A 26,049-nucleotide genomic window follows, 5' to 3' on the forward strand; every position below is an offset into this window, starting at 1 on the left:
CATCTTGCGCTACATTTTAAGTTCACTATCTATGAAACTGAAGGAGCTACAGCCATCGGATTGAGTCCAATGATAATCAGTTGTAGTTCACTCTGAAAGTTTCATTGAAACCAGTCCAGTGGTTCGTGAGATATTTTGCTAACAGACAGACAGAGTTGATCTCAGTGGCTCATGTTCTGAACGCAGATCTCGCCCTATAGGTGCAAGCTTGGGGTGACTCTCAGCTACTACCACACACATTTTTAGCTCAGGTAATGCCATTTTGACTGCGTTGTGTTTTATGTGATCAGCTGTGGCAGCCGCCTTAATCTGGGCTGACTCCCAAAAGTTAAGCATCTAATAATTTTTGCAAGTTTCATTAAAATCTGTTCAGTTATAACTGCACAGACATAAAAACCATCTGGATGCCACCTGCCAGTTTAACCATTATTTTTATTATTTGTTGACATGTGCAGTAAAATGGGGTAGGAGGTGAGGCTGCAGGGCATAGCACAAAGCAACAATAAGTAGATTTTAAGAGCAGGGTTGCATAATGTTGTTGGTGGTCCTCATTGGGCACGGTTATGAAATTAGCCTACAGTCATATAAAGAAGCAGGGAGCCAACGTGACATAAAAGTGGCTGATTGACAGGAGGAATACAACCTCTGTGGAGAACCTTCCTGCTGCAATGGTACTTCATCTGTATAAAATGATGAAACCATTCATTTGTAATAAGAAAAGTGGACCAAACTACAAACCTTGGCAAGGTTCTAGTGGTTTAAAAGTTAAAGCCCACCCAAAAAAAAATAAAAAAAAAATGAATAAAACCACACAAGCAACTCCTGAGCTGACAGTTCTGGATTAGGATCAGTGGATTCAGCAGCGAGCCCTGAAGCCTTTTGTTGTGGCTGAGCGTTTATCACATGTCCTGCCTGTCAAAAAGCACTCCGCACACAGTAATGGGATGAGCTCACACAAAAGAGAGCTGTGGGTGACTTTTAGCAGGGAAAATCCAAACTGTATCAGTGTGTTTTCTTAAAAACATACAAGACTGCATTGGGCGTATATCTGCCCAGCAGGTTCAGCTCATCCATCCTCTCCCAGTCTGTCCCTGTATTGATTATCTGACAAGAGGAAAGCTCTACATCCTTCCTGTTTGCTTCCTGCTACTTCGACTCATTTCACCCAGCAGCAGTCTGCCACCACATACATCACAGCCTTAATAAACTCCCATATGAAAACCTCTTTATAGAATTACAGGGAGCTTTCAGTCATCTGCTAAAATCCTAATCTGCATATCTTTCAGCGGTATTAAAAGAAAAAAATAAGGGATTTTACACCCTGTTTTAATTTGCAGAATATTAATGTTTTGCTGAAATGAGCTCTACAGCTTTTATCTTTATTACTATCTGTGTTTTTCTCTTATTCTACCAGTATGTGAACATTATTGGATGAGTTTAGGATGCAGCACAGTGGAAGTGCAGTGCCATCTAGTGGACAGATCAAATTTATTTGTGAGAAATACTTTTACTATATTATTTGAAGGGTTATTTCTTAAATTTTACCATTGCTAAACTGAAACACCACTAAAAGATACTGTTTGTTTAGTTTGGATGCACTAATTATGATTATTTTTAATGCTGATAAGAACTCAACTAAAGGTTTAAGCAGAAACATATTCATTATCTGTTAAATATTTATTTATAGAGCAAAAATGATGCATTTAAAAGGGAAAATTGTCCATTTTGAGTAACTTTACAGTACCTGCTACAAGCTTCCTGCTTGATTCTGCAGCATCACCTGCTGAGCTACGTGGCTTCTTTACTTTATGTGCTGCAGAAAAGGCAGGTGTCTCACAGTGTGTGGAACAGCAAAGTATTTAAATGGTTTTAATTAAGACTGCACCACTTGGACTGCGCCATCACAGCAGGACAGATTCCTCTTTAAATGTAGATATGCCTGACCAGATTTGTGCTGAAATAGCTATATTTATATTGTTCTAAAATAAGCAGAATTCGTGGCGTTCACCTAAAATACTTTTTTCTTAGTCTTAGACATAAAACAAATTTAAATTAACATATCAGTCAAGCCAAAACTGTCTAAAACCTATAGGGTAAAAACATAAGAAATACACTTTGCTTCTCCCAGAAGGTTGTTAAATGATCAGAGTACAAGTTAAAGTGTTAAAGGTTTAATTTGTGTTTATTATTTAAATTGGACATTAAACTTTTCATCATTGAACACAAACATCTTTGTCCCATAATTTATTGTTTGGGATCTGGTCAGCTTTAAATTCAGCATTTAAAAAAAAAAAATCATACTAAGTGTACTCCCCCCCTATTTTTAAATATTATTTGGCAATATATAAACAAATTACTCTCATTCTCTGGTCATTTCATGTTAAAGACGTCCACTGACATTGAAGTCATAAGGCATTACAGAAGTGGAAACTGATTTTAGTATTTTTGTTTTTCTATCATTTAAATATGTCACCTGTGTTTGCACATTTATATCCCGAGGTTTTCCAGAGTGATTTCCTTCAACCTTCAGTCCTAAAGTCTGAAAATTATTACTGTCTAACACCAACACAAATTAAAAATTTTTGAACCTATCAGTCTACTATTTAATGATTTTATCTCCAAACTAAAATAAATAAAACCAAGAAAATCACTTCAATTTGTAGATATTATGGATCTGGCACAAAATGTAAATCCTAATGTTTACAATTGTTGCTCATTTATCAGGGTTCACAACTTTTTAATAGTCTTAATTTCTCTCTTTTGCCTCTAAACCGCAGAAACCAATCTCTTCTCTGGGTATTAAAATAATGTTTTATTGTCCAGATGACCTGACTGAAAATTGTTGGATTGTATACCTGGATTATTGAGCATGGACTTTGTTGGTTTTGACCCAGTTTGACATGACTGTCAACGAGGAAAAGGGCTGGCACTGGAGGGAGTGTGCCAAAAGCACCATCTTAGCACCACCAGAACTGGTTTGTTCCACTTTGGAGTAAGCTGTTGGGGGAAGAATCAGTTTTGTGTTTTATGTTTCCATGGTTCTTCCTTGACTGATGAAGCCTTCTGTAACTTCTGTAACGTAACTAAATACATACATTTCTGCAACAAATCAACTCAAGCCCCCAAATGTTTAAACATGATCCACCAGTGGCCATTTAGGGATGCCACATATGCTTCCTCTTTCTTTTACTCATTCTTCTTCACTTCAAAAGCTCAGGAGTGGGGTGACAGGCCTGGGGAGGGGGAGTCCTTTTGTTAATTGGCCTTTTCAGCTGAACAGAGGTGAGGGAAGGAAGAAGATGGGGACAATGGGGTCCCATTGCCTCTATTCTATAACAAGAGGGATGGACAGCCATAAAGGTCTTACAGTCTCATATTTGTTGCAGGTTTGTAGAAGACAAATCCTCTCCTGGTGCAGGACATGCATGGGGTGTTCACTTAGCAGAGAGCTCTCTCACATCCCATTGCCTTGCTGCGAGATTTCAGAACGATGCTTTCCCAGTTCAATAGAGGGATGAAGCTCAATTAGCATTTCACAAGTCCCATTTTCCTCCCCTAATGCAACCTTCCCCGCGGAGCCCGTGCTTTCTCTGGGGATTGTCCTGTTTTAGGCCCTTGTTGCGGTTGGCAGGGTGACAGTATTCGAGTGTGCAAACTTGTGCTATTGTCCGCGGGCCAGAGGGAGCCATGGAGACCCCATAATATGACACAGGAAAATGTTTGCTGATGGCAATTCTATGGGCTTTGTCCGACTCTTTCTCCTTCATGACGACTCGATTTAAGTCTCTAAATGTTTGACTACAAATGCAGGAGTGCTATCCAGCTCCTTTCCCCCCTTTGTCCCGCGAGGTTTGAATGAGTAATTCAGCTTTTGTGTCGCTCGATTGAGGAGGCAAACAGAAAGACAAGATTCTTGAGCGCTCAAGCCTCTTTCCATGGTTATGCACTCTTTAGATCCCCCCCCCCCCCCCCCCCCAAACCCTCACCAAACCTTGCAGCTGACATCACTCTTGAGAAGGGCATCAACTTTACTCCAGTGTGCAAGTAAAATAAGAACAAATTTAATCTGAGTTTGTTTTGCAATCATTTTTTTATAAAGAAATTTATGGAGATGGTGCGTTTTAGGAAGTGTCGGTTCAGCGTGGAGTTATCGCATCCTCTTTGGCGGCTTTCTCCAGATCTCCATGACAACAATTTGCACTGGGGAAGAATTTGATACCAGGGCGCTTGGAGACTGATTGGGGTGCATTGTGAGGGGCCTGGGGTCGCTGATTGGTTCAAGGAAAGGACCATAACTACAAGGAGTTTATATTCATTCAACTTGTTGAAGTACTCCCGCAGTCTGGAGTGAAGTTTGTTGGACTGTATATGAGGATTTATCAAGCAAAGGTGAGTAAAATTAAAATATTATAAAGTTATTGAGTAAATGGGTTATATATATAAGCTGTTTAAAATTTGATTTCAGAATTAGTTTTGTGCGTAATTACGCAAACGGCTAATTTTGATTTCTTCCCAGATCTTTCCGGTGGATTAAGCTACGTTTTGTTTATCATGGACTGATGAAGCAGGCTAAAGACTTGGCAAACATGGCAGGTGCAGACAGTGAAGTCAAAACTCTGCTCAATTTTGTAAATCTGGCCTCCAGTGACATAAAGGCGGCCCTGGATAAGTCCGCTCCGTGCAGGCGCTCCGTGGATCACCGGAAATACCTGCAGAAGCAGCTGAAGCGCTTCTCTCAGAAGTATCCCAGAGTGCCAAGGTGTCACGCGCACAGATCCGTGGATTACAGATGTCTCAAGCCGGCGGGGGCAGCTCATCAGAGCGCGGAGGCCAGCTCCGACGCGCAGGACGTGGAGAACGTGGACCAGGTGCCCATGAGGAAGCGCCAGCTGCCTGCCTCGTTTTGGGAGGAACCCAGGCTGATGAAAGCCAGACGGGACAAATCATGCTTGAAGAGAAGCCCCGTGGGAGCATCCGATGGGGGAGAAAAGAGGAAAACGACCGTGGATGATGACGCAAAGGCCTCTCCCTCCAATCGGCGCAGTTGTGCAGATAAAGAGGTGCTGAAACTGGATGTGACCTCTCACCACACGGTGAGCGTCTGCGGCTGCTGCCCCTTTCAGTACCACGGACACCACGTCCTCCACAGCCACATTGTCGTCCCCCATCCGCCCCTGGGACTGTGGAGCAAGGCGGCAGGAACCGAGGAGCATCCTTATGTTCAGAGACTTCACACACACGTTGTGGTCAAACCCATACCCACCAAGCCCTCTGCTCAGTCACCAATCCTCAGTGTGTTTGGATTCATTTAAGCAGCATGCATGTGTAAATAGGACATTTGTTGGTTTTAATAATAATATTTGGGAATTTCATAAAGAGATGCTTCCTTAAGCACTTATTGGAATACTGCATCTCCTTTTCTTTTAACCTAAATTGCACTGGCTCCAAAAAAAATTCACCAGCTTCTCTTTTATGACACCTATAAACACTGCCGGCACGTTTTAAAAGTTTCTTGTTGTGCACAGAGAGTGACGGTTCTATTTTAAGTTCAAAAAGTCACTCACGGCTGTCACTGTTGCTTCTTTTAACTATGAAATTCATCTGTCTGTCACAGTGGAGTTTGATGTTTTGGACATATTGACTTTCATTTTTTTAAATAAAAGATTCAACATTTGTTATTTTTTTCCCACCTTTTTTCCCAATTTATAAAGATATCTATGAAGTAAACAGCATTCTGACAGATTAAAGAGCCTTGTTGTCACATCACATATATTATAAATAGATATTTATACATGAAAGGAGCGTTTACAGATTAAAATACATGACGAGACTAAAAAAAGACACATAAAAAGATAAATTTAGTCGCATCTCTGAAGATAATGTTCATCACAGTCAGTCAGCCACACTTAGATATCTGATCAGTCTGTTTGGGAGAGGTAAGCTTGGAATAGATCTCAGTTTGTCTCTCGCCATCTGAGTCCGAATTGTTAATCTGCAAAGGTGCACGAGCGATCGCGGTGACGCTGTAAGATAAAACAGATGATAAGGAGTATTGCAACATGCATAAATGCGGAACATGGTGGTTTTGAGGAAGTGAAAGAGAGGATGAAAGAAGAATGTTTCCTTTTGAGCATGTGAGGGCAATGGTTTTTATCTGACACTTACATGACTTCCTCTTGATTAAATGCCATTCTTCTCTGCTGTCCAGGAGTGCAGTGAGCCTGCTGCACAGCTGAACAGGACCGACATGCTCCAGCAGCAAGTTTATGACCGGTCCTGCCCACTTACACATAGCAGGTGTGGAGATCCACTCACAGAACTGAAAATTGAGTATACATTATTGGAAAACCCTTTAATCTTGTATGCTTTCAAAAGGACCACAGTAGTTCCTCCTACTCACCTGAGTTGCCTTTTCTGATGGCTCATTGCAGCTTAAAGAAAGCATCCAGTCATGTCCATTACTGACAACTCCTGAAGGAGGGTGGGCGCTACCACCGTATGGACAGGTAAAACAGGAGAGGGCGTCACAGCCGTGGTTCAAAACACATTTGAGAAGAGGGAGGTTATCCTTGCAAAGGGCAATGATTGCTGGGAATGTTGTAGCATGAGAGGGGAGTCTGGCATTTACATCGGCACCTCGCTCCAGTAATGAGGCCACGGTGCTGACGCAGCCCTGATGAGTGGCCTTCAGCAGAGGACTGACTGGATCCAGACTTAGACTGGCACCAGCTTTCAGTAACACCTCCGTCGTTTTGGTGCTGCAGTTGGCAACGGCAAAAAAGAGAGCTGTGGCACGCCGATCGGAGTAGCGAGCGGAGTGGGTGTGGGCCAGAGTAGCGTTCACATCTGCACCTGTTCTCAGCAGCACAGCTGCCACAGTGTGTCTGTCGTGCTCTGCTGCCAGGTGGAGGGGCGTGATCCAACTGTGCCGGAGCACGGCTCGACTCGTTACCGACACGAGCTGTGACACAATCCTGAAAACACAGCAAAGAGATTCACAAAAACACCACCAACTAATACAAATGTTACATCCTCAGATGAACAGGAACATAAAATCAAGAATCTAAACATACTCGTGGTGTCCATACTGGGCTGCAACATGCAGTGGCAGCAGTCCTGAGTTGCTAGGTTTGTTGGCGTCTGCATTTTTAGTTAGCAGCAAGGCTACAACTTCCTTGTGGCCATTTTTACTCGCCACATGCAGCGCCGTAGCACCATCACAAGTCTGCATGTTCACATCTGCGCCTGAAAAAGCACCATCCTTTAATACCAAATGGAAAACTGAGGCATCAAAGAATATGTTCTGACAAAAACTACCTTTCTCAATCAGGTAAGACAGAGGCCTCATCAGTCCTCGCTGAGCTGCTACAATGAGAGGTGTAACGCTGTAGGTGTTCGGTGGATTGATGGTGGCGCCGGCTCCGATTAAAATCTCACAGATCTCCATGTTGTTCCTGGATACAGCCTCATGGAGGGCCGTCCAGCCCTGAGCACAGCGCTGGTTCACAGTGGCACCGTGTGACAGGAGGAGTCTCACCATGTCCACGTTCTCCAGCTCACATGCTGCAGGGACAGAGAGAACATGTTAATCTGTCACTGTTAATCCAACGTTTCTGATTTCACAGCCGTACCTTTATACAAAGGGGTTTCTTTGTTGTTTCTGCAGATGTCCGGGTCAGCGCCAGACTCAAGAAGACACCGCACACAAGACAAGTGTTCACATGACACAGAGAGCAGCAAGGCTGTTTGCTCCTGCAGTGTCCGCTTGTCTATTGAACCTGGATGGACTACAGGAGAAAATAGATAAAAATTAGGCACTAAACACTTCAGTAATCAAAGCCGTCTTCTGTAAGGTCATCATTTATGATTTGAATGTCATTACCTCTCAGTAGAGCCTTCAAGCACTCAGTCTGCCCATGGTACGCAGCATGATGCAAAGGTACCCAGCCATCTTTGTTTTCCTTCAGCAGACTGAGAGAAGATGGGCCCAGATCATGAACAGCCTCTACATCTCCTCTCCTGATGGCAGAGACCACAGAGTCAGCATCCCTGTGAAAGGAGAGGCAAAAATACTTAAAATGACTTCAAGAATCACAATTCAGCATTCACACTCTAGTGATCCAGTTTCTCTTTATTTGTCTTTTTGTCCCTTTTTATTACATGTAACTGTTTCAACATGCGTTGTGCTGTTTTAACTATTTAAAAGTCAAAATGGTCAACTCATTAAGAAGATTTTTAGCTTTGGCTTTTGTAACTTTTATATGTTGTGTGATGTGTGATGTTTATAAAAAGTGTCACTTGATCAGGCTACTTCTTGTTATTCTCTAAAATAGTTATTGAATCAAGTGTTTACTTATGTAGGTAAACATAGATGTTTAACAACCAATTAAATACACCCGAATGCAGAAAAGGATGTCTATTTTATTCAGAATTTTCTAGGGGAGGACCCCCACCTGGCAGCACGGTGGCACAACTGGTAGAGCCGCTGCCTCTTAGCGAGCAGGTTCCTGGTCCAAATCCCGGTCCGGGGGCATTTTTGGGTGGAGTTTGCATGTTCACACTATGCATGTGTGGGTTTTCTCCGGGTACTCCGGTTTCTTCCCACAGACCAAAAACATGCATGTTAGGCTGATTGGTAACTCTAAATTGTCCCTAGGTGTGAGTGAGAGAGTGAATGGTTGTTTGTTTCGTTTGTCTCTACGTGTCTCTGTGATGGACTTGGGACCTGTCCAGGGTGTACCCCGCCTCTCGCACAGTGATTGCTGGACATGGGCACTGGTGACCCCCGTGACCCAAAATGGAAGAAGCGGGTAAAAGATAATGGATGGATGGACCCCATCCCCATTTGCATTCCGGCATTGTTTGGGTTACAAATTAAGCACTGGGGTAAATATGATAGCTGGATGGATGGAAACATTTCAGCTACTTTCAGATAACATTTTCCTTTCAAGTTTTAGCTAGCATTTTGCTACTTTTACCATCTGGCAACATTTACCTATTTTTTTTTAACCTTTTTTTCAGATAGCATTTTGCTCCCTTTAGCTACCATTTAGCTACTTAAATTTTTGGCCAGTATCTTACTTTTATTTTTAAGATTTAGATTTACATTGTACTGTTGTTACCTTTCGGCAAGTGGTTGCTACATTTAGCTTTTAGCCATCGTTTACCTATTTTTATTTAAGGTTTTTCTATTTTTCATTTTATTTTACTGTTGAGATTTAATAAGTGTTCAGCCTCTTTTGGCCACTGCTTCTTCAGCAGATCTCCTCAGTCATTCAACGCTCACACCTTGATGTGGATCTGTTACACAAAGAACCCCCCCACCACCACCACCACCACCACCACCACCACCACCACCACCACCTCCTCCCCACACACACTCACTCCGTCTCCGTCGTCCCTCTTCCTCTCCGTGGATCTCCTCGCAGTCGCAGATGAAGATTATTACATTTCCGTCCAGTATGGCGGAACTGAGACAAATAGTCGGAGTAGCTGAATTTGGTCATTGTGCTCTCCTCTCACTGAGGAGCAGCGCGTGCTGTGCCGAGCCGAGCCAGGCTCAGCTGTGCTCTGAGATTATTTTGGGACGGGGACTGCGTCACGCAGATATGTCCAACGACTGGAACATCCAGAGATAAGAGAACCCAGTCTAGTAAAAGTCTGTCATAAACCACCTTTAAAAAATACACATTAAACATTAGGCTTAAAACATAATGTGAATGATGTAACTTCAAAAATGAAACCACTGAGATGAAAGCCTTTTTCACTCATGCCCTATTTATAAAGACACCAAGAATGTCACGCACGAGCAAACATTCAAATGAAGCCCCAGACCTTATCTAACAACTTGTGACATGTTTGAAGCTGCAGAGAAACCTAAAAATAACTCAAGGAGCCCTTCAGACAGTCAGAGACGGACAGGACTCAAACCTGTGACACGATTAATGTTTGTATTTAATGGAACCAAAAAAAAAAACTAAAACAAAAAACAAAAACTAGAAATGATTAAATAAAGTTGCTACCGTGTCAGAATGATTCAAGGCCTTCAAGACATTGCGAAGTACGGGTGTGAAGGGTGCTGCAGCACCCCGGATGGAAGGCAACAGGACATGCATCTTCAAATACATGATTAAATATTTTATAAAACTTAATTTAATTAGCGCTGGACTCGTTTAAACTCTGATAATGTTTGGATATTGTTGAGCTCAGTCAATCTGAAACACATACGGTTAAAGTATATCCCGTTAAATAAACGAGGTCTGCAGTCTTTTCTTACCTGAACAGGTTCGCTGTGCTGTTTGGAGAGCCGCACTGAGTCTGGGAGCAGGCGGACAGTCTGCGCTTGACGTCGCTGTGCAGTCTGCGGTACAGACACCTGGATCTGCTGACTGCTGTCATGTTAAGAGGAGATTTGTGGTCGAGTTCAAGGACCAAGCTGATGCCTTCTTTTCACAAGTGACATTGATGCAGAGGAGAAAATCTGGAAACAGAGATTGTGAGGTAGTACAGTGAGAGCAAACTCATTTGAAGGAGATTAAATCTGTGCAGGCAGGAATCAGAGAGCAGCAGCGCAGGCTGTGAGGATGGAAACCTTTTAAGGGCATGTTTAACTGTGTTTGGTTCCATGCACTCAGCTGCTCCTGGGTCAGTGTTGATGGTGTCACAAGACATGAAGCACAACAAATACAGCTGAGATATTTCCACTCACTTGTGGTTAATTGACCAGAAAATTAGTAAATGTCATTACATATTTAAATAAGTTCAGTAAACCTTAAACTCCCAGGAGCAGCTTTGTGAACACATTTGGAGAACAACAATATTATAGACTTACCCCAATAAGGCATTCTTCATTCTTCTTTTCTTTTCTTTACGACTGCTCTATTCAGCTGCTTACAGTATATCTGGAGCATTTCAAAACGCTGCTCATGTTGTGTTATCGCTGCTGTGACGTGGTGACGAGTGAAAACATATGCAGAAAGCCACAGTGGGGAATGATATTTCTTTCACAATCACTGAAGTTCTTGTGAAAAGTGCTTCCTGCACGTAGGAGTTACATCGGAAGCTAAACCTTTTGACAGCAGGAGAGATAAGATGAAGTAGAACTGAGGCAGTTTTCTGACACATGCAGCTCTAAACAATCATCTGACTAAATATTTAAAAAATGAAAAGAAGTTAGGGCAGCATGGTGGTGCAACTGGTAGAGCTGCTGCCTCTCAGCGAGCAGGTCCCTGGTTCAAATCCCAGTCCGGGGGCCTTTCTGGGTGGAGTTTGCATGTTCTCTCCGTGCATGCGTGGGTTTTCTCCGGGTACTCCGGTTTCCTCATGTTGCATGTTAGGCTGATTGGTAACTCTAAATTGTCCCTAGGTGAGAGTGTGAATGCTTGTTTGTCTTGTTTGTCTCTATGTGTCCCTGTGATGGACCTGCAACCCGTCCAGGGTGTACCCAAAATGGATGGATGGATTTCATATACCGGTAGTTTCATTTAAAAACTTTAGAAATGGCAAAAAGGTCATTTTCTTCTTGATCTTAGAGTGAAAAATAATATTGTGAAATATTTCCAGTAGTAAAATACAGGTGAATCTGAAACAGAAAAAAAGAAAGGGAACAAACCAGATTTGCAGGTTGAGTCACACTTGTAATCAACCTGTGATGAAAACTAAAGTTCATGTAAAAATATTGTTTAAAATATTTGTTTTGTGATCCAACTTCTCCAGAAATCCACATGTTTGTTTGCTGTTTACACATAATAGATGTAAAAATACACTAATACACAATAGTAAGGGGTTTATACATACATGCATACATACATACACACACACACACACACACACACATACATATATATATATATATATATATATATATATATATATATATATATATATATATATATATATATATATATATATATATATGGACATACACACACACAAATATAATAAAATATGCATTTGCTCAGGTTTTTGTCAAAGACACAGCACTAGTTTTGTTGCATTTATCAGTTTTTAAATTCTTATTTTCAATTATGGGTCTGAGTTAGGCAGGTTCAAAATACATATTCAGTTGTAAATATATTATAATTAAATAATAAAAACACTTAAAACAACTTAAATAACAAAGTTCTCAGAAAACCTGAAGAACACAGGGGCTCTTAAAAAAAGAAAGATGCCTCAAGATGTTGGCTGCAGTTGTGGTTCTTGTAATTTTTCTTGAGCAATTTGACTTTCCTTTTGTATTATCTTGTTTTATATATATTCAAAAATATAATATTTCTGCAAATTGGCATTTTCTAAACAGAGACTCCACCTTCTTTTTTTATTTATTTATGGATTATAATGTTTTGCTCTTGATATGTTGGTGTTGCGCCAAGTTAAGTTTCCCCGAAAGAATTTGTGCCCCCTCTCTCGGGAGCGCGCACAATGCCGGAAACGCGACACGGACCTGCCTGAATATATGTCTCTGGAAAAATCATTGTTTGCCTTGGTTTGTTTGTAAGTTGTTGTTGTTCTTAATATTTAAAAATAAACAAAATAAAAATAAAATAAAATACCCGTTTCTATTCCCACTTCCGCTTCCGGCGCAGCACCTGTTACCATGACAACACATCAACGATTTCTGCGCACACTCAGTTGTATCCCTCGCGATTACCAAATATTACAGTCCAAGTCTTGGTAAAGGCTTTTCTGACCGTCCGAGTGTGGAACAACTGCAGGAAACTTTTGAACTTCTGGACGATATTTACAACAAACATGGCGACGTCATTCCTTCCTGTCTTAGAAAGTGGCCCCAGTTCAAAACTGAACGTGGACAAAAGAGAAGATAGAGTTCACAGCATTATTGTAACTGAGTCAGAGGACACCAGGTAGGCCTCATAAAGAAGCTACAGTCGTTTATGAATGTCTTGACTGAATCACAGGCTGATCATTAGTTTTCCTGTTTAGACAGAAAAAAGGAAAAAGTGTCAGCCTCCCACCTGCTATAACAAAGGTAAATAATAATAATAATAATAATAACTAAACGTGAGTTAATAACGTTGACATTTCCAAATGTAGAACTTTTTGTTATTTTTAAGGAATATTTTGCTTTTCGCTAGGACTTAAGTTTAACATGGTTGCTTTTTTTTTTACAGCAAAACTTTCAATCTTCTATCACCTGGTTATTTTTTATTCTTTTTAATTTTTAGTCTTCCAGCAGAGTCCTACAGGCAGGCCTGAAAACTTTGAAAAAGTCACAAGTTGATGAGAAACAAGCCGAGCTGGACGAGGTGGACATCCAACTTGCGGTGAAGAGGCAAGAGTTTAAGAACCGTTTGGAGGCTCTGGCTCGTAGAAAGTCAGAACTAGAATCAAAACAACAGCAGGTGAATTAGCATCTCCTGAAAATATGGATGGGAGTGATCGGAGTGGTTGTCCGCTTGTCTACATGACAGTCCTAATGGCCTTTGGGTTTGTGTTTTTTTCTCCAAGGATCAAGAAAAAATGATGAAATTCGAGAAGTTCATATCGGAGAATGAAGTGAAGAGTCGTGGAGCGCTGAAGAGGTGGGAAGCCGCACGGCAGCACAACATCACGAAACAGGGAGAGATAGAAGATCTGACAGAACAACTAAAACAACTCAGAGCCAGGTAAATATATAAAATCAAGACTTCACTCTTTTTACATTATGTCTTTTTTTTAACTCTCAATTTGACCTCATTTCTATCTTACAGGAAGCTCAGTTTAAAAGAGAAGACCACAAAATACAAAATCTACGAGGACTATTTGATGAAAACACTGGATCAACTTCCCAGCAGTGAGTCCAAGTCTTGTTCTCTTCGTGCTCTGAGTTCCTTACACACTTTAAAATGGAACCAACTTCTCCATATTTTTTTTTAGTTTACAGGAATGGTTATGAATCTTTGGGTATGCCCATTATTCGGCGCCACGAGACCCTGTCTATCACCCATCAGGAGCTATGGCAACAATTGAGACGAATGGAGGCGGAGCTAGAGACGGGTCAGCGACAACTGCAGACCATGGAGCAGGAGCATAGTGTTAGAAAACTGGTCAGAGACACAAAAATATGTTTAATTCACTATTTATTTTACTTTTGTACTCAAATTGGTTTGTTTTTGTACACAGCTGGCCAATAAAGAACTTTCTGAACTGCAGAGTGAGTTAGAAACCCTTAAAGAGAAGAACCAACAAGCAGAGGCTGACCTGGTCAATATGCATGGTGTGTCCAGGGAGAAGGTATGTCTTCAACATTTTCACTTTGAAGAGGGTGGTCTGGAGTATAAACGCTGAACGTTTGTCTCTCAGGCTAAAGAGATGGGGAAATTACTTCTGGCCATCAACAGCCTTGCACAACAGTGTTACCTTCCAGCATATGGACCACTGGAAACAATGGACACACTGACGAAGATGGACATGGTGAAGGTAATATCTTCATGGAGAAGCTTTCACAGCGTACGCACCTCTTCGTCGAGCTGGATAACAACAAAGCAACTGTTTCAGGAGTACATTCTGGACAAGGCGGACACGGAAAGAAGAGCGAGGAAAACGATGGAGCACGGCTTGGCGAAGACAAGTGCAGCAGCTCTGAACAACAAAAAAGAGACGGCATCGATGAAAAGTATTTGAAGTAAAACGATATTTAAAAGCTCCAATAAATAATAGACACGTTCTTCGTAAAAGAAGTGACATTTACGTGGTGTTATTGTTGGTTTGTTGTATCCGATGCCTCAAAATGAGGCTTTATAAGCTGGAATTTTCTGCTAAATGTATATATTTTCGGGATTGTTTTGATTTTTACCACGCATAGTAAATGTAATTGTTTTACACCATTAATTAAGTATAAATAGCCAAGTAGTTATTATGTGACCTGCTCACATTTCTAAAAACGCAGAAAAAGTGATTGGAACGTGCTTGTTTTATTTTAAAAGAAACACACTTTTGAATAATGCAGTTAAACAGGAAGTACTGTTCTTCAGCAAGTACAGACTGGTAAGTACCGCGAGCAGTTTCTTTGGAAACATTTTTTTTTTAATAGATTCCTACACCTTTGAACTGCAGATGGAGTTAACAGATTATGGTGAAATTATGCTTACACAAAACAAACAACATGCTATCAGGAATAAAGCATGTACGATCATACTTTTGAGAGTTTACTGTAAATAATGTAAGCAAATACTCAATAGTTATCTACATTGCTTAGGGCTGAGTCCACAAGGAGCCCTTATTTATAGTTTATTAAAGAATTTACAGTCCAAAGTATTACAATACAATTATCCTCAGGTTATTGAAGTCTTCAAAGATATGTTTGAGTCTACAAAAGCAACACATTGCACATTTCCATACACTGTAAACACTACAAATTAATTATGTCAGCTCATTTACTTGCTACTTTAGTGAGTCTGTTTTACCAATTAAATAGGAAAATTATGCAAATAAAACGTGTTATTTTATTCAGGGGAAACCTTTATTTATGCAGAATTTGTACAAGTAAAATACAAGGATTTTTATTGTCATTCTCATCACATGTGGTACATGAGGTGGAACGAAACTATGTACACAGGGTCCCAGTTACATCCAACAAAAATACAAATTGTAAAGAAAAACATTATAGAGTCATGAACTAAGAATATACTACAAAGAATACACAAGAATACACTAAACACTAATAGAACAAAAACAACAGCAGCACGAACATGGGTCTGTGTGAGCAGATGAGAGCCAATGAACACAGCAACATGAAATAATCAGCAGCATGAGATCAGCATCATGGATGTCAGCAGCACATATCAACAACCAAGAGGCATCACAGTGATTTTTTTTCCTGGTTAGAGATTCATGAGTAACAGCTTCAGGGTAGAATCTGTTCCTCAGCCTGGTGGTTCTGCACTTAATGCTCCTCAGCCCTCTGCTTGAGGGGAGCGGGACAACAAGTGTGTGTGCTGGGTGTGTGGAGTCCTTCATGATGCAGGTGTCCCTCTTCCCGCATTTGGAGGTGTAGATGTCTGTGATGGTGGGGAGGCTGATTCCGACAGACTTCTGTGCAGCCTTCACCACTCTCTGCAAAGCTTTTCTTTCTGCAGCTGTGCAGCCTCCATGCCACACGTTGATGCTGGAGCACAGGATGCTCTCCACTGCACACCTGTAGAAGGAGGTGAGGACTGAACTTCCCAGACCAGCTCGTCTCAGCCGTCTGAGGAAGTAGAGTCTCTGATGAGCTTTCTTTATCAGGCTGGTGGTGTTGTTGCTCCAGCTGAGGTTGTCATTCAGGTGCACACCCAAGTACTTGTAGCTGGAGACCACTTCCACCGCAGATCCTCTTATGTTCAGGGGGGTGTAGGTGTGTTTATTCCTTCTGAAGTCCACAACCATCTCCTTCCTCTTATTCACACTGATGTGAAAATCTTACTGTTCTATAATTTTATCACTTTAAATAAAGTAATGAACCAAATATTTTTATTCTTCTAAATCAAAATACCATGTATACTATGAGACGAATGAGGCTAACCTGTATAAGTAAAGGGTGAATGAAATACAAATGTAAATTTATGACGTCAGCGTCGTAATTGGCGTATTTTCCCTTTAAATGCAGCACGAGCGCGGACTTCCGTAAACATTAATGATTCACGCGCCAAACCAGTAGGGGGGCGGTAATCACTCTCCATGTAGTTTGCCAACCGCTAATAAACCCACGAAGAAGACGACTTCCGTAAACATCCGCTTTTTGCAAAGTGGGAACCAAAATGTTTCGAGACATTTCTGTGACGCACAAATTTTCCAAACTGCATTTACGTTTTCATCCGCTGCTTGTTGAAATATGAAGGTACGTCACGTGTCCTCCCCCTTGCATCAAACTGCGGCTCGGTTCGGTTCTTCCCGGTAAAGATGTTCTGTTTTTCCGGCAGATGGACTCCGGCCGCCTCGTTTCACGCAGAGAAGACATTTCTGCGCTGTTCCCTGCGGAAACTCCGGGCGCCAAATACAAAGTAGGCAGTTTTAGCGGAGGAGGGGGGCGGGGAGGTGTGTGGTGAGTAAAATAACCGAGGCCGCTTTTCTGTGTCAGGATTTAAGCCTCCAGTTCTCTGCTGTCAGGAAAGTGGGCGGCGATGGGAACTGCTTCTACAGAGCCTTCTGCTTCGCTCACCTGGAGTCAGTTTTTCACAAACCCAGAGCTTTGCAGAGGTCAGCTATCAACACTGAAACCACTCCACAATAAATATTATTAATCATAACAATTACAGTTCATGTGTGTTAAATATCAGTTTTAAGGACAAGATAATCCAGAGTGGCACAGCTTTGAAGTCTGCCGGATTTGATGAGAGTTCCTTCAGCCATCACCAGAACACAGTAAACTATAGTTCTTTTCTACGCTCCAAGCAGTGAGGTTCAGTGAACAAACTATTCAACAGATGTTTGATTAAAAGTTACACAGCTGCAACAGAACTGGCTAAAATATTCATTTACCATAGACATTACAGTAATAATAAATGTACTGTACTATATACACATCAGCCATTACAGTAATGAGGTAGCGTCTTCCTAGTTGACGTAATGGAAACCAGTGTTTTAAACGGGTTCAGATCCTGTGCAGCTTTTGTTTTTAATTATATCAAATAATGGCTAATTGCCAGGGTTGTTTTAACAAACAAACCAGATGTAAACATGTGCAAATTGTTCACTTTTACACCTTTTTATGTTCAATTTTAGCTTACACTTTTGTTAAACCACCCTAAAAAAAACTTGTCAGTATAAAATCAGGGTTTGTCCTCTCACTTTTGATCTACCGTACTTTAGGATATTTTGTCTCCTTAATTTTGTAACGTTCTAATTCATAGCAGGAACAGATAATCATCTTCACAGCTGATTTCATTTCTGAGTTTATCTTGTAGTTTGTAAGAAAAGAAAATTTAAAAAGCAACACCGCGCACGTTTGTCTTGTTCTTGGGAGCCTTCAAAAAGTGGAGCAGCAGCTGCTCCTTAGAGAAGGCCCTTGTCTAAAATTATTTTGAGTGGAATTAATTTTAGTCGATCGAGCTGTGAAAGAGAACTCAAATGAAGTCCACCAAATTTTATCCAGCTGAGCTGCAGACTGCCTTTTTATTTGGACTTTTTCTTAAAATGCAAGATATGTTGTTTTATATTACATATTAAAACTAGTTTTAAAAATGAGTCTGACGCAAGCACGCCATTTTGTAGCATCTTTAGTTTAAAGCAAACCCAGTTGGACTTGCTCTGGTTAAGTATATTTTTCTGTGGAACTAATTATTAAAACAAAAGCACATGGAAACATTTCCAAGTTAGCCTATATTTAAACAGTGCAGGGAATGAAGAAAACACTTGAACTGGCTTTAACGTTGTTCTTTTCTACTCAAGGTCATTTATGTTGTAGAGCAGTGCCTGGCTGACGAACAGGAAAACATTTTACTCAAACTCTTCAACGACCAGCCGATCTCTGATGGAGTGGTCCAGTATCTCAGGCTGCTCACATCAGCACACCTCCAGAACCATGCAGACTTCTTCTGTAACTTTGTTGAAGCGCCCGATCTTAAAGTCTACTGTCGGCAGGTTAGAAACAAAATGTTGCTGCCGTTTATCGTTAAGCCTAAATATATCCGTTTAAAATAAGTGTAATAAGAAACTGATCTTGTTTTTCCCCCCCATCAGGATGTGGAAGTGATGACAATGGAGTGCGATCACGTGGACATCTTAGCCTTGTCTCAGGCGCTGGACATTGGCATTCACATAGTTTCTATGGAGAGTGATGAACAGCTGGCTCACCACATCATTCCAGAGGGGGGCGACCCCTCCCTGCACCTCCTGTACCAAACGTCACATTATAACATTCTCTACCAGCGGACTCAGCTCTGACCAGAGGTCCACCAGGAAGTGGCTCAGCTTAGTACTTAGTACTGACACTTACTGCATGATTAAATACCAGTTAGGTCTCAAGACATTTGTCAATTTTGTTTTAATATATAAAATTTCAGTTTGGTGTAATTACACATAAAATTACAGCTTCACAAACTGTCATTCAGTATTTAGATGAATTTAAATAATTTGACATATTTAAATTCAACCACCTTTCAAATATAATTCACTCAGTTTCATTAACATGTCATTGCTGCTGCTCTACTTCTGTTGTAGTTTTTTCCTCCAACTTTTTTGGAAGGTTTTTCTTTAGCTTCTGTTTCTCCTTTTGTACTGAAACACTGGTCAGGGCACTTTCCATTCCAGCAACAGACACTTTGGACACGGGGAGAAACCCCATTTTAGTGGGGTACTTTGTTTTCATGGCATTCGTGAATAAAGGCCGTGAGGTCAAGTGCTTCAGATGCTTCTTCATCGTCTTCACCATCTTCTTCTGCTCTCTGTCTGCATGGTCGTCTTTAGAGCTGCCTGTGGATGCAGATGTCTTTTCAGTCACCTGCTTTTAAACGTTTTAATGGACTAGACTCGTTTATGTTGGTCTTACCAAGTAAAATATCATCGTCCAGGTCCATCTCCATGGCTTCTGCTGCTTTTCTGAACCACGAGTCGTGCTGCTTCTCTCTGCTGTTGTAAAACTCGATCTTTTCTATCTGCCTGGCAAGGTTTACTCGCTCCTGTGGAGTGAAACATTTTACAGAAAACTACTCAAATCTAAACTTTTTAAATGCAGACAATATGAAAATTTGGCTTTTGCTTTAAAAGCCTTTATGATTCTATGTTTATAGCCATAATTTGGAGAACTAAAGCACTGTAAACAATGTTATTTCTGGTTTAAAACAGTATTTTAACACATTTCTTTTTAGGAAGCTGCAGTTTTTGCTACAATCTTCAAAACTTATATTGTCCTTTCCTGCCCTCGGTTGCTTAGACAGAACCTGATGGCTCTCACCTTGATCGCCTCCATGCATTTGGTCTCTACAGGAAACTGGGGAAGTTCCTCGTCCTTTCCGAGGGTTTTGTAAATCTTTCTGAAGTTCATCATATCGTCGGGGCCTACGAGCAGCAAACTCAGGCCCTCTTTATTGGCTCGAGCTGTTCTGCCACTTCGATGAACATACATCTCTGATGTTCTGGGGACCTGTTGGGCACAAGTTAAAACACTTAAATTACTCGCATAAAGGTATCAAGTTCTGTCAGCCTTTTATATAAAAACTATTCTGTTGTGGACTGCAGCTGTATTATTTAAAGGGTCACCTGGTAGTGAATAACATGTTGAACGTTGGGGATGTCCAGGCCTCTTGCCGCCACGTCAGTGGTCAAAAGAACACAACTGAAAGTGGAGAGTACAGGTTGAAACATCTCAGGTTTACTTTTTAAACCTGAAATTGTTTTGTCTTATTCATTGAAGCTTTGGGATCAAACTTCTAATCAGATGTTACCCCCTCGATAAGCCCTGCTCAGTTATAACTGTTAACCCTTAAGCTCACAGCTCCTGGTTACTAAAACCACAGAACTTGCCGCCGTATAAGTCGCACCAGTCCATATATGTCTAATAAAATGGGAAAAAAACCCAAATGTGTTGCTTCGCCGTATTAGTCGCATCTATAATGCGTCACCGCAGACAACCCGGAAATGTGGGCCGGTGTTGTGCCAAAGATCGATTGGCTGCCAAATGGCGGGACTGTGCTCGGGAGGACTTTAACAAGAATTTAACAACATTAACACTTAAAAACAATTATTTGTTTGTTTGAAAGTATAGTAAAGTTGTGTCTCAGTTGAACTTTTCCTTAATAAATGCACTTTGAATGTCAAATCAGTTGCATTTCAAAAGCAGATTCGCAGAAGCGTGCAGAGGGTCGACTCGCTGTGCAATCCTTCTAAATTTAACAACCACCTAAAAACAATTGTTTGCTCGACATTACAGCAAAGTTGTGTCTCAGTTGAACTTTTCCTTAATAAATGCACTTTAATGGTCAAATCAACTGCATTTCACCTGAGTGGCGCAATGAAATGCAGCTGATTTGACGTTTGCTCCAGGAGTTCTGGAGGGAGACAAAGGTGGCTTTGTATGGCAAGCCAAGTGTCTCATTAATAGCCACTTTTACCTATTTATGAGACACTTGGCTTGCCATACTAGTCGAGGGCCCTCTAGTGGCTGCAAATGGTAGTGTTCAATATTTTCCATGTCAGAATGAATGAAATAGTCAGATCTCAGCCAAAAATTGGGTTATAAATATGGGAAAACAAATACGTCGCTTCGCTGTATAAGTCGCAGGCATGCTAATTTATGAAAAAACTGACTTATACAGCAAAAATTACAGTATGTAAGTTTGCAAAATCATATAAACAGATGAACAACTGTATTAAGCTGAGTGACTACAATACAAAATGTTTTAAAATTAATTTATCCCAAATTAAGGTTTTGACCTTTTACTCATCTTTTTACTATATAAAAGCTCCGTCTGCTAAAAATCAAAGCATATCTTGATTTGCCTCGAGTGTTCTGGCGTGGGAACAGCAACATCCTAATGCATGTGTAAAAATGCAGGACTGCATATTTTCTACGTCCAAAGCAAAATACTTACTTGTCTTTCTCAGCAAACCTTTCCAGGTTTTTGAGCCGTTGTTTCTGGTGCATGTTGGCATGTAGAGGCAGTGGAGAACAATCCATGATCACCAGCAGAGAGTTGAGTCGCTTGATGCATTCGATGCTGTTGGCGAACACCATGGTGCGCCCAGGATACTGAAGCAGGAAGTAATAAAGGTAGAAGTCCTTCTCGTCCTTCTGACAGTTGATTTGTGTTTCGGTCAGCGTCTCCACTGTGGCCTCCTTCCTAGTGAGGTCGATCACTTTGGGCTTGGACTTTATTCCCACCTTCTCCATGAGGGTTTCCAGATTGTTCCTGTTCACCAATTTCTTCTTCTTCTGCAGGAGGCGGCTGGGCAGACTGTGAGCCATTGTCAAAGTGGCGGAGAACACAAACGTTTGTCTCTTAGGATTAAAGTGTGTTGTGTTCAGCATCTCCAGCAAACTCTCCAGCTCGGCGAAGTGGCCTCTTTCCACCATTCGGTCGGCTTCATCAATTACCAGACACCTGGAAGATCAAATTAAGTGATATGAATAATTGGTTTATTTTTCTGACGTCTTTGATTTTGATCAATATTCTAGTTGGAATTTAGCTGATTAAAAAGGATTTTTACTAGAGATGCACGATATTGGATTTTTTTGCAGATATGCCAATATGTTAAAACTTATTTGGCTGATAACCGATACAAATACTGGACCTACTTACAGAGACTACATAGCTTTCTCTGCTATGGAATTAAAATACTACATTATTCTTCATGATCTTTGTCAGTTTGGCCTGCTACCAAATGCAGATAATAATAAATAAAGCGCTACATGTTGTCATCGTTGTATGTTCCCATACAAAGACGAAACTGGTTCTCTGCCTTTAACCCATCGCACCTGGGATACACCCAGGTGGAGCAGTGGGCAGCTATGTAATCGCCTGGGGAGCAATTCGGGATTGGGTGTCCTGCTCAGAGACACCACGACATGTGGGAATGGCTGGGGATCGAACCCGGGATCGAACCCAAGACCTTCGTGTCCCGAGTCGGCTGCCCTGCCTCTACACCATCTAGGCCCAAAAGGGCGGTTGAAAATGATGCAACACTATATAAATATATAATATATATTTAAAAACAAAAGCGCCTTTTACATTGGTTAGTTATTTTGATGGAATGGCCGATATTTAACTTTATCACTAATATCAGCCGATAATAACGTCCCTAGTTTTTAGACCTCTGGATAATTTTGAGTTCACTAGAAATTCTGATTAGTTACTGCTGGCAGTTTGATTTTACAAGATTCCAGAGGGCAGGGGTATTTTTAATAAAACAAAACTCAAGAACCTATAAACTATTACCAGATTTTTATTAGGCATTAGGTAAATGTACACAAGTCGTTTTACAAAGAAAAAAAAAACTCCTTTTAGTAATAAATATTTATTTTTTGTCAAAATCTGGTTAATTAAAGTAGGACTTGATTGTGTTTGACACCATGACGATTCTAGTTAAACTTGTGTTCTTGAAGTGACAAATTTTCTTTAGGGGTTTCAAATAACTGCACACATTTTGATTTTTATCATTTGTTTCTGTTTATTATAGTCCTCACAGTGAGGCAAAGAAAACTTAAAATGTAGCGCTAAAGTAGAGCTACAGCAGCTTAATGTGTTGTGATCTGTGCATGCTTGTCACCGAGTATTTCTCCTGCTGTAATATTAACTTATATGAAGCTTTTACTAAAGGGATTTAAATTGTGACATACTTGAGCTGTCTGAGGTTCAGTAGATGAGGATGCTGCTCCTTGATAAAATCCCACAAACGCCCTGGAGTGGCAATGACGATCTCTGGTCTACGACTTAGCATCCTCCTTTGCTTCTCTTGTGCCATTCCTCCCACAACAATGGCTGTTTTAATATCTGCAGCACAAAAACATATTAGGACAAGCGCTCAAAGGAATACTTCAGTTCTGTGAATACACCGCCAAGACGCTTGTGTTTAAAAATAACTCACCTGTAAATTGAGCGGCAGCATCTATATGGTGTTTGACCTGAACAGCCAGTTCCCTGGTTGGGGTGAGAACCAGTCCAAGGAGAGGTCGATTCTGGCCACCGGAAAGTTTCTCCTCAGAATTAAATTTTGCGTTTTCAATTAATTTAACACAACCAAGCTGCTCATCTTGATCTTTATCCTCGACGTCGTCTTCTTCAGCAGCATCTTGGGTCTGATCTTCATCCTCCTCCTCTGACTCCTTCGCATCCACATCCTCTGAGTTTGTGGTCTCATCCACAGACGGTAAGAATAAGCTCTCCACCTCTGAAGCAGCTTCGATGTCATCGGTGGTAGTTTTCTCCGTGCTGTTCTTCCACTCAAGGATGGTGTGGATTATGGGAATTCCAAAAGCCAAAGTCTTACCACTTCCTATAACGGCATATTAATAAAGTGTTAAGACAACGTTCTTGACGATAAATTACATACACAATTTATTTTATCTTACCAGTCTCAGCTGCTCCCAGTATATCCATTCGATCTCTTATAGCTGGGGGCAAAACCAGGGCTTGAATTGGTGTGGGTGAACTGAATCCAAGACTGCTCAGGGCTTTAAGCACAGGGGAGGGCACAAACAGGTTCCTCCATGCACCCATATCACATTTCTGGTCACCAGAAGCAGAAAGTGCTGCATGTGTCCAATTCTTCGGTTGGTTTTTGAGAGGTTTTGTCCATTTCTGTTGACTAGATTTTTCTATTTCTGTTGAAGACTTTACGTCCGAGCGTTTCTCTGCTGTCTGTTGTTTGAATTTCTTCTTTTTGTCTTTCTTAGTTGCTTTACTTGATTGTGTGTGTTCAGGCACATCTTCCTCTGTTGTTTCATTTGATGCTTCCTTCCTTTCTCCCTCTTCACTTGAAGGTGTCACGTCTTCTGTGCCATCATCCTCTTCTTGTTTGGGGGCGAGCTTTTTCTTTTTCTTCGTCTTTTTAGCTTTTTTCTTGGCAGGTTCAGTTGTGCTTTCTACTTCTTTGCCTTCAGCATCCTGCTTCTTCCCAGCTTTTCTTTTTGTTGCCGTTTTCTTGTTCAGCTCCTTAGCTGCAGCCTTCTCGGTGTCGACCAGACGGTAATTTGTCAGCTCTTCGAACAACACCAGACCCTCCAGGCCTTCCTCTGAGAAGAGACTGGGGTCGAGCTCGACAGCTTTCCATTTCCCTCTCATGTCGATGCTCCGTTTGACTGGCCTCTTTTTCACTCCAGAGATCTTCTTGTTTTGAGGCTTCATCTTCTTCGTCTTCATTTGTCTACAATTAGGCACAAATATAAATTTACAACGACGGTCGCTTTCCCACCGCTGAGTGGTTAAAAGCGCGTGTACGTCTTTACGGTTTGATAAAACTTCAAAAGAACGCGACACGTCAATAAAAGTCGCTCGTGAATAATTTAAGATAATTTACTTCATATATAATCGAATAAAATAAAAAGAAATACCTAGATTTTACGTGGGTTTGTTTAGTTTAAAAGTAAATCTCCTCACTGGGACCACGAGAGCGCCGCCATGACAGTTTTGTCACGTGATTTGAAAAAACTTTATTCTTCAAGCTCAAGAAACAAACAACCCTAAACAAAAAACTAGACCGTGGCATTTTTTTTAGCACTCAAACTAATTTATTGAAATTAATATTTTTATTTTGTTTAGGAACAGTTCATAAACAGTGTTACATATTAAACATTTAAATTTCAAATAATTAACTTTAGCCAAAGGTTCAGTTCCACTAAGCTTAAAACAAACAAACTCTTAATTAAAGCCAAAACAAACTGTAAAATGTACAATTTAAAAATAAATCAAAACATAAAGTTTACACAAATAGGAGCAAGGGACAAATACATCACTAAAAGTGTTAGCTGTTGAAACAATAAACATATACTGTATATATTGAAGTAAGTTTTTTAGAAATAAAAACTCTAGATCAACTTTATTGCTGTTGACAAACTGAACCAACACGGCTCATGTTTTTCATATTCCTCCAAATAAAAGCCATGTTATTATTATTTTTTTTAAATTCTATAGTAAAAAAAAAATAAAAATGAAGAATAAAAAATTAAAATAAATGAGTTGATGAATCATTGAAAATTTGACTTAAAACATTTTAGACACATTTATTGTTAAAATATGGAACAAAATATTTTAAACTATTGCAAAGAAAATCCCCAAAAGGGTCAATTTATGTTATATTTTTGCTGTTTTTTTTTTTTTTTGGTGTTGCACAAATACACTTTTGCTACAGAAATGTATTGAATGCAGGATTTGTATTCACAGAAGAGTATTTTAAGTGTAAAATTAAGTATAACATGCAAATACTTAAATTATTCCATTCTAATAGTACTTTTTAAAAATATGAGGAAAATCTCGATAAACTTATCAGGATTTTTAACCTCCCCCAAGTCTTACTAGTAAAATCATACTGATGCTTTAATTTGACAAGCATTTTTATAACTTTGAATATATTTACTCAGTTTTAGAGTTTGAATAATTAATGATACATTAAAAAGAATCAATACTGTTTCATATTTAT

General features: G+C 40.4%; 5 protein-coding genes across 5 annotated transcripts; 3 read left to right on the forward strand and 2 right to left on the reverse strand.

Moving 5' to 3' along the window:
• The first annotated feature begins 4,297 nt into the window (after positions 1 to 4,297).
• LOC119427287 (protein FAM181A) lies at positions 4,298 to 5,531 on the forward strand. Its single transcript, XM_037694866.1, has 2 exons — positions 4,298 to 4,389; positions 4,517 to 5,531. Exon 2 carries the CDS (start codon positions 4,560 to 4,562, stop codon positions 5,310 to 5,312), a length of 753 nt encoding a protein of 250 aa, XP_037550794.1. The 5' UTR covers positions 4,298 to 4,389; positions 4,517 to 4,559; the 3' UTR covers positions 5,313 to 5,531.
• A 160-nt stretch (positions 5,532 to 5,691) lies between these two features.
• LOC119426983 (ankyrin repeat and SOCS box protein 2-like) lies at positions 5,692 to 10,398 on the reverse strand. The gene is made up of 8 exons (XM_037694554.1): positions 10,277 to 10,398; positions 7,883 to 8,049; positions 7,632 to 7,787; positions 7,318 to 7,563; positions 7,074 to 7,245; positions 6,401 to 6,974; positions 6,166 to 6,319; positions 5,692 to 6,023 (listed from the first exon to the last, which is right to left on the reverse strand). Exons 1-8 carry the CDS (start codon positions 10,396 to 10,398, stop codon positions 5,893 to 5,895), a joined length of 1,722 nt encoding a protein of 573 aa, XP_037550482.1. The 3' UTR covers positions 5,692 to 5,892.
• Positions 10,399 to 12,750: 2,352 nt separating this feature from the next.
• Positions 12,751 to 14,622, forward strand: si:ch1073-416d2.4 (coiled-coil domain-containing protein 42 homolog). The gene is made up of 8 exons (XM_037695354.1): positions 12,751 to 12,840; positions 13,185 to 13,361; positions 13,468 to 13,625; positions 13,710 to 13,802; positions 13,883 to 14,045; positions 14,122 to 14,232; positions 14,302 to 14,418; positions 14,497 to 14,622. Exons 1-8 carry the CDS (start codon positions 12,751 to 12,753, stop codon positions 14,620 to 14,622), a joined length of 1,035 nt encoding a protein of 344 aa, XP_037551282.1.
• A 2,188-nt stretch (positions 14,623 to 16,810) lies between these two features.
• Positions 16,811 to 19,066, forward strand: LOC119427784 (ubiquitin thioesterase OTUB2). Its single transcript, XM_037695427.1, has 6 exons — positions 16,811 to 16,816; positions 16,899 to 16,979; positions 17,057 to 17,175; positions 17,256 to 17,340; positions 18,367 to 18,558; positions 18,658 to 19,066. The coding sequence occupies exons 1-6, from the start codon at positions 16,811 to 16,813 to the stop codon at positions 18,859 to 18,861; spliced, it is 687 nt and encodes a 228-aa protein (XP_037551355.1). The 3' UTR covers positions 18,862 to 19,066.
• ddx24 (DEAD (Asp-Glu-Ala-Asp) box helicase 24) lies at positions 19,041 to 25,042 on the reverse strand. Its single transcript, XM_037695426.1, has 9 exons — positions 24,965 to 25,042; positions 23,984 to 24,777; positions 23,500 to 23,907; positions 23,252 to 23,405; positions 21,507 to 22,016; positions 20,176 to 20,251; positions 19,871 to 20,059; positions 19,466 to 19,595; positions 19,041 to 19,389 (listed from the first exon to the last, which is right to left on the reverse strand). Exons 2-9 carry the CDS (start codon positions 24,771 to 24,773, stop codon positions 19,109 to 19,111), a joined length of 2,538 nt encoding a protein of 845 aa, XP_037551354.1. The 5' UTR covers positions 24,774 to 24,777; positions 24,965 to 25,042; the 3' UTR covers positions 19,041 to 19,108.
• Positions 25,043 to 26,049: the final 1,007 nt, after the last annotated feature.

This window comes from Nematolebias whitei, chromosome 21 (genome assembly GCF_014905685.2).
Source record: "Nematolebias whitei isolate Nwh7 chromosome 21, NemWhi1, whole genome shotgun sequence".
Lineage (NCBI taxonomy): Eukaryota > Metazoa > Chordata > Actinopteri > Cyprinodontiformes > Rivulidae > Nematolebias > Nematolebias whitei.

Bases quoted from the DNA above. Each gene is read 5' to 3' on its own strand.
- LOC119427287 (XM_037694866.1), top strand. From the start codon at position 4,560: ATGAAGCAGGCTAAAGACTTGGCAAACATGGCAGGTGCAGACAGTGAA.
- LOC119426983 (XM_037694554.1), bottom strand. From the start codon at position 10,398: ATGACAGCAGTCAGCAGATCCAGGTGTCTGTACCGCAGACTGCACAGC. The intron at 6,975-7,073 runs GTATGTTTAGAT...CTGTGTTTTCAG, and splicing joins GCCCAGTATGGACACCACGA to GATTGTGTCACAGCTCGTGT. The intron at 6,320-6,400 runs GTGAGTAGGAGG...CTCAATTTTCAG, and splicing joins CATCAGAAAAGGCAACTCAG to TTCTGTGAGTGGATCTCCAC.
- si:ch1073-416d2.4 (XM_037695354.1), top strand. From the start codon at position 12,751: ATGGCGACGTCATTCCTTCCTGTCTTAGAAAGTGGCCCCAGTTCAAAA. The intron at 13,362-13,467 runs GTGAATTAGCAT...TTTTTCTCCAAG, and splicing joins TAGAATCAAAACAACAGCAG to GATCAAGAAAAAATGATGAA. The intron at 14,419-14,496 runs GTAATATCTTCA...CAACTGTTTCAG, and splicing joins CGAAGATGGACATGGTGAAG to GAGTACATTCTGGACAAGGC.
- LOC119427784 (XM_037695427.1), top strand. The intron at 17,341-18,366 runs GTAAACTATAGT...TTTCTACTCAAG, and splicing joins TCAGCCATCACCAGAACACA to GTCATTTATGTTGTAGAGCA. The intron at 18,559-18,657 runs GTTAGAAACAAA...CCCCCCCATCAG, and splicing joins TTAAAGTCTACTGTCGGCAG to GATGTGGAAGTGATGACAAT.
- ddx24 (XM_037695426.1), bottom strand. From the start codon at position 24,773: ATGAAGACGAAGAAGATGAAGCCTCAAAACAAGAAGATCTCTGGAGTG. The intron at 20,060-20,175 runs GTGACCCTTTAA...TGTGCCCAACAG, and splicing joins AACATGTTATTCACTACCAG to GTCCCCAGAACATCAGAGAT. The intron at 19,390-19,465 runs GTAAGACCAACA...CTGCATCCACAG, and splicing joins GGACGATGATATTTTACTTG to GCAGCTCTAAAGACGACCAT.